At 41.8% G+C, this 6,838-nt stretch overlaps 1 protein-coding gene across 4 annotated transcripts in view; it reads right to left on the bottom strand.

Annotated features, from left to right (window-relative positions):
- LOC110501876 (FERM domain containing 5a) overlaps positions 1–6,838 on the bottom strand; it is a 174,633-nt gene that overhangs the window by 51,021 nt on the left and 116,774 nt on the right. For 3 of the 4 annotated variants that reach the window (XM_036955248.2, XM_036955241.2, XM_090206871.1), the window contains one exon: positions 5–5,574. In XM_036955248.2, coding sequence (XP_036811143.1) covers positions 4,991–5,574 — 584 coding nt within the window. In that variant the 3' untranslated portion in view covers positions 5–4,990. Of the gene's footprint in view, positions 1–4; positions 5,575–6,838 lie in introns of those variants that run through there. The other variant, XM_090206861.1, reaches the window with a different exon arrangement.

Here is a 6,838-nt window from a genome sequence, read left to right as displayed (position 1 = left end):
CCCATTTTTAAATGTTTATTCAATGTTTATTTCAAATTTGAATAGTTTAATGGCACCAGTTACAAGGGACTATCAGAGAAAAACAATATTTTATACTGTTTTGTACAGAAGGTTTTCTACAGTATAAACATGGGATTCAGAATGGATCTGAACAAGAACTGGATTTGGCACATTTGTATATTCATATTACGTAAATAAACAGCAACCTTCATTGGAGAGAGAAAGATACATAAGACACGGCTACAGACACTTATGCATATACACTTATTTACATGTATATGCACAGCTGTGTGAGTGTGCTTGGGAGCTGGCGAAGGGGTGGAAGCATATTACAACAAGGTGACATAATAATGACTGGTTCTATTAACTCCCTCAGCTCTATAGCTGTAGCTCTGTCTGCCCTATACTTGTTAAGTAGCATTACTGTGGGAGTAAAGGGGACCTTCAGGAAAAGACACCTCAATGCCATTTACCTTTTGCAGTTAAACTAGCTCATCTGCTGGCATGTTATTTTTCAAGCTGTACTTTTCACTTGACTATTTCATGTCATTGGCAAACCGTCATATGTAGAATATCTTGTACCTCCTTTAATCAGAGTAATGGCAAATCAATGTTATTTATTAGTCTGTGGTTTCCATAATGATTTCCAACATACTGTAAACCAGGGCATTTGTCCAAAGATAACAGAAATCCCCTATTGTTTTACACACTACCAGCAAGAGTCTGAAACATCTACCAGACAAACAAGTACTACAGCCAGTTCCCAGGAGAGATCAAAGAAACTAATGTAAACATGACATCACCAGATCAAATGTACTGTACAGATTCAAGGTTTTTCAGAGGCAACGTGCCTGTACAGATAGATTCAGACGGATATAGAACTACATAACTTTCCCTCAGATACACAAATGACTCACTCTGCCGTAAGTGCCGACCATACATCACATGGGATCAGTAACCACTACCCTACATTAACAACAGCTACATAGTAAACAGTGTTTTCCATTTAAGCCTGTGAGATTAAAGGGTAGTCCATACATTATGAGGAGGGTACTCTGCATCTGTCTGTCCATTCACTCATTTGCCCCTTTGTTAAAAATACAGAGCTGTTAGGGACTAAAGATTCCAGGCACGGGAAAGACCCTTCGGTCACAATGAAGTACTGTTGAACAAAATGCTGAATTCCAACATCCCAATAAGAGCTTTAACAATGGAAGGAAAAAAACATCTATAAAATATGGTACATACTAAGAATAATAACTGTCTTCATTTTACATTATTACTGTGTTTTATGAAAAAGGAAAAGGCGCGTACCATGAGCTCTAATTTGTTGGTAATGTAATTACACTACATGACAAAAGTATGTGAACATCTCATTCTGGAGTTGGTCCACTAGATGTTGGAACATTGCTACAGGGACTTGCTTCCTTTCAGCCACAACAGCATTCGTGAAGTCGGGCACTGATGTTGGGCGATTAGGCCTGGCTCGCAGTCGCCGTTCCAATTCATCCCAAAGGTGTTCGATGGGGTTGAGGTTGGGGATCTGTACAGGCCAGTCAAGTTGTTCCACACAGATCTCGACTAACCGTTTCTGTATGGACCTCGCTTTGTGCACGGGGGAATTGTCATGCTGAAACAGGAAAGGACCTTCCCCAATCTGTTGCCACAAAGTTGGAAGCACAGAATCATCTAGAACATCATTGTATGCCATAGTGTTAAGATTTCCCTTCAATGGAAATAAGGGGCCTACCCCGAACCATTATTTCTCCTCCACCAAACTTTACAGTTGCCATTATGCATCGGGGCAGGTAGCGTTCTCCTGGCATCTGCTAAACCCAGATTAGTCCGTTGGACTGCCAGATGGTGAAGTGTGATTCATCACTCCAGAGAATGCATTTCCACTGCTCCAGAGTCCAATGGTGCCGAACTCAGTAGTGAGTGTTGCAACCGAGGACAAACGATTTTTAGGCGCTTCAGCACTCGGCTGTCCTGTTCTGTGAGCTTTCCTTCCACTTCGCAGCTGAGCCGTTGTTGCTCCTAGACGTTTCCACTTCACAATAAATTGTATGGCTATGTGCTCAATGTTACACACCTGTCAGCAACAGGTGTGGCTGAAATAGCCATATCCACTAATTTGAAGGGATGTCCACATACTTTTGACCATGTAGTATACAATGACAGTCAACTGATTTTTGACACTGCAAGAAAACAGCACAATGTCCAGTGTAAGAATTCTGTTTACATTTCTATGTCCATTTGCTCTTACAATTTGACTGATTATTGCTTATTGAATGATGCTGCCTTAATTGTTGCATGCTTGGAAAACATTAAAGCTGCATAATGCTGATAATGTGTACGAACATAGACCATCAATTGACCTTTTTTCTCTTCCAGTTCCCTGACCTTTAAGAAGTAACACTAACAGACTGTCTGGAACTGTCTTGTTCACCTTTACAGTATTTAGCATTAGGCAAGTTATAAATAGGAAATATGAAAGTATAAAATAACGAAAAAGTACCGTTATCTTGCATACTGGATCAACACTCCCCATCCAGGTACAGACAAATTCAACCTTTCAAGTCATCCTCTATCTTTGTGTGCTGTTCATTGGAAGTGCATGCATAATACACTAGCATAAGGAGCATGCATATTTGAATCAGGAATTTCTGCCTTTCTATGGTACCTAACTGTTACTGCACCAGATTTGCTACTAAGGGCTGCTTTTAGCACACCTCTGCCATAAACATGGGTATTTCACACAGCAGATGTCTGGGCCCCACACTGTTGATGGAGGGTTAAGAACTGAAATGTCTAGGACCACAGTAGACACCCAGCCGTAGCACTGACTAGTATATGCTGCAGTGTCTTCCTTGCTGGGTCTACTTCAACTAGCGGGTGCTGTTGGGGGACAGACTACACTCAGGGCCAGGGGATGTAGTGCTCTGGATACATGGGCCCAGGCTGGGCTCCCCAGGGCAGAGCAGGCAACAGCACCGCTGAGGGATCAGAGCATGGAGCAGCTGTGTGGAGGTCATGGTGTTAAATAACAGGCCAAAACAAGAATGGCTGCAAGCCAATAGTCACGAGCACCAAATGGTCACATATGCATTCCCCTTTGATTATACTCGTACCGGCCTCGTGGCATGTGAGGCTGGTCGACTCATCAGTGCTCATTTATTTTGACAACCCTTGAACCTCTACCTTTTTCTCCTTCAATCTCCTTCTTTCAATATCTTTCTTTATCGTTTTCTCTCACTTTAAAAAAAATGAAGACCATATTTTTTATCTGTCAACACTTCACATTATCAGCTTGAAGTGTGTTACATTCCTACATACAAACACACAAAGCACACTCACACCTGGACCAGGTACAGTAGAGGAGGTAGAGACGAAACCCCACAAAAACAGATTTGACCCAATAATAGCAGCAGAATTACTGCTCCCTTGAGCTATGAGACAGAATAGTCTGCACAGACACCTCTCAAACCGTGGAAAACGGCTGACCAATCTGCATTGTCTTTGGAGTACTATGTTTTCTGTTGGTATTGTAGTCCAGTCTACTTTTGACAATATGTATTGTTCCTCCACCATCTGTTGTGCCTTCCTGGCCTACAGTGGGCATTTTAAATAGTTGTCTTGACAACTAAAAAGTATGCATGCTGGTGGAGTGAGAGAGTTGTGATCTATACGGAGTGGATCTGGATAAAAGCCCAGGTTTTGAGTCAACCCCTTCTCATATATGTCCATAAATGCCAGACCTCACTTGAAACACAGAGCTAAAAAAAATTATCATTTCATCTTCAATAACAAAATATCATTTCAGTTCTGTTAAAAATATACATGGAAAAACTGTCAATATAATAGGAAACACACTACTTTGTACAAAAAGTACATCATTGTACTTATACTAACAATTAATTACAGTAAAATGCAAAATGAAGAGCAAGGTTGATATGGAACTGAAAGAAATCATACATTTCAACAGATCTTAACATAATCAAGAAATGTACATAAAACAAAATTAAGAAAAATGACAAAACAAATGCACACATTCAAAAGTACTGAAGTATTTAACCTAAAGAGTATTGCACATCTACCTAGACTGGTCCTATTGGTGCTAGTGAGTGTTTCCAAGAAGTTGATCATCAACAGTTACTGACACTATGGGGTCACATAACACCATAGTCACTGGTTTATTTAACTGTATCCTTTATAAAAACGTCAAACGGATTTCAACTTCACAGCTTCTACTTTATACACCTATTGTATTTCCACTAAAGTATAACTTTAAAACAATTCGACAAATTCAAAACGTTCTTCATATCATATACTTGTTTCTTCATAAAAGGCATTTGGTAATCATCCCCGACTTACTCAATTTCAATCACTTGCGCTTTGTTCTGATCAATGAAAACCATTATAGATGTATGGCTTGGGATGGATGTTTCTTCATCTTAAAAGGCATGACTGTCTACTTCACTGAACACTTTTCAAAGCTGTATTTATTTCACTTCATTCTGAACCATTTCGATGACTTGGTGGCTTCCCTGATATCCTTGCATCACATTCTTCCCCTATGCAAATGCAATTTATTTTCCAAACAATACATAGTAAATGTAGGCAACATTCATTCATTCGTTGCAACCAAATGTCTTGTTCCTGTTAAAAAATACTTCAGTTCTTTAATTTCAGTTTCTTATTTTTTCGTTTATATTTTTTGAAAAAATAAAATACCTGAAATGACCTGAAATTCCAAAAAAAAAACATGTCTTCTGGGTTTGTAAAAAACAAACGAACGGTTAAGGGGAAAAAAGGGGGAGTAACTCAAAATGGAGGGAGAGAGAGAATCTCCTGGCACAGTGATTCCAGGAGTATCATGAGAGAAGCTGGGTTCATGGTTGGAAAGGGGCTACCCTCCATCTCTCCGGAGCTTTAATCGTCTTCTCTAACCCCGAATGGGCTTACGCGCTCTACGGCCTCATGCTCTCTCTCATTTGTTAATGAGCAAACTGCCCGCCCAGCGGAGCTTGCAGGCAAACCACCGCCTGAGGGGACAAAAGTATTCGTAATGGAACTGCTCAAATTCGGGGGTCTGGCGGATATCACGTAAAAATGCAACGTCAAGGTCGGATTCAGTGAGGACGATGAGGAGGAAGAGCAAGACAAAGAGGAGTCCAATGGTCACAAGAAGCAAACGGAGGACACTTAAAACAAACGTATTCACCTGTTCCACTTCGCTGAGCGGCGAGGCTCCCTCTGCACCCTCAACCGTCGCTCTACTGTCTGACAAGTCGCCTGCATCCCCCACCGAGGGGGTGCCTGCCTCCGACTCCTTCTCCTCCTTGATGCTGCAGGGGGCTCCGTTAATCTGGCGTGCCACGGCCAACTCCAGGCTGTGCTCTGCCACAGGGGTAGGCAGCACGCTGTCAGAGGGGCTGTAGGCCTCGTCAGAGATCACCGCCGAGCCCTCGCTGGCATCCGTGGCTAGGCTGCGGGAGCGCGGCATGAAGGAGTCCCCATGGGACACAGAGCGCACAGGTGTAGAGTGGGCACTGTCACGCAACGACTCCAGACCTGTCCAGGGCAGGGAGTGGAGAGAGAGGAAAACAGACTCAGAGGTGTTTCCAGTACACAACACTACAGTGCTAACACCTAATAAGATATTGAGTTTCAACCATGTGAGTGGATATCAATGTGTTTATACAGTAACATAATGCAATCCAGTTGCTTAATGATGGATCATACGAACATCACTCTGGACTCAACCATTGATCTATTATAGATGAAGATCTGATGAGTGGGGAATGTCCAGTGACAGAGAGCTCAAGAAGCACATGCTCCATACTGATTAGCAGCCTGTTCATTAGTCCCACAGCACGCTGAGCCCTCCCTTGTATAAACCTTGAAAATCACAGTGGGTAGGTTTATTTTTCAGACAATAATAACACTCACTAAGTATTGCTAATTTCAACCTACATGCAGGGAGTTATAATTCCCACAAAATGTGAGGTTCCGACAATAGGAGGGGGAGAACATCATAATCCACAACATAGAAATAAATATAAATAAGAGACATGCAATTATAAATAAACACCCCATATAAAGCATTTGGTCATTCTCAAATAAGAGTTAAAAAAAAAAGTTTTCTTAATAATTATTTACACAGTATTGGTCTCTGGGGTAGCCTACAGTTAGCCTTAGGATGCATTAAAGGTTGCTAGCTGTCACATGTGCTCCCTCTCCGGCCTCTAGGTCACCAGGCTGCTCGTTATGGCGCTCACCTGTCACCATCGTTACGCGCACCAGCGCCTCATGAGACTCACCTGGACTCCATCACTTCCCTGATTATCTTCCCTATATATGTCACTCCTTTTGGTTCCTTCCGCAGGTGTTATTATTTATGTTTCAGTTTCATGTCTGTGTGCTGTTCAAGTTTCTTGTTTTGTGTTATGTTGTGTTTATTTATTAAAACACTCCTTAAACGTGCTTCCCGACTCTCAGCGCACATCGTTACACAAGCTCATCAGTGATCGCATGCTTACTCTACAAAAAGCAAATGCAGCATTTTTCATTATACCAAAAGGATATGCAAATGTATCTATACTGAACAAATAATATAAGCGCAACATGCAATAAATTGAAAGATTCTCCTGAGTTACAGTTCATATAAGGAAATAAATTAATTAGGATTTCATGGAGAGATGGAGGGCAGCCCCTTTAAATCATGGATTTCACGTGACTGGGCAGGGGTGCAGCCATGAATTGGTCTTGGATGGCATAGGCCCACCCACTTGGCAGCCAGACCCACCCACTGGGAATGCAGGCCTAGCCAATCAGA

This window comes from Oncorhynchus mykiss, chromosome 2 (assembly GCF_057628025.1).
Source record: "Oncorhynchus mykiss isolate SJ-2025 chromosome 2, ASM5762802v1, whole genome shotgun sequence".
NCBI lineage: Eukaryota > Metazoa > Chordata > Actinopteri > Salmoniformes > Salmonidae > Oncorhynchus > Oncorhynchus mykiss.
Note: the sequence above shows the minus strand (reverse complement) of the source record. Positions and strands in the feature narration are given on the sequence as shown.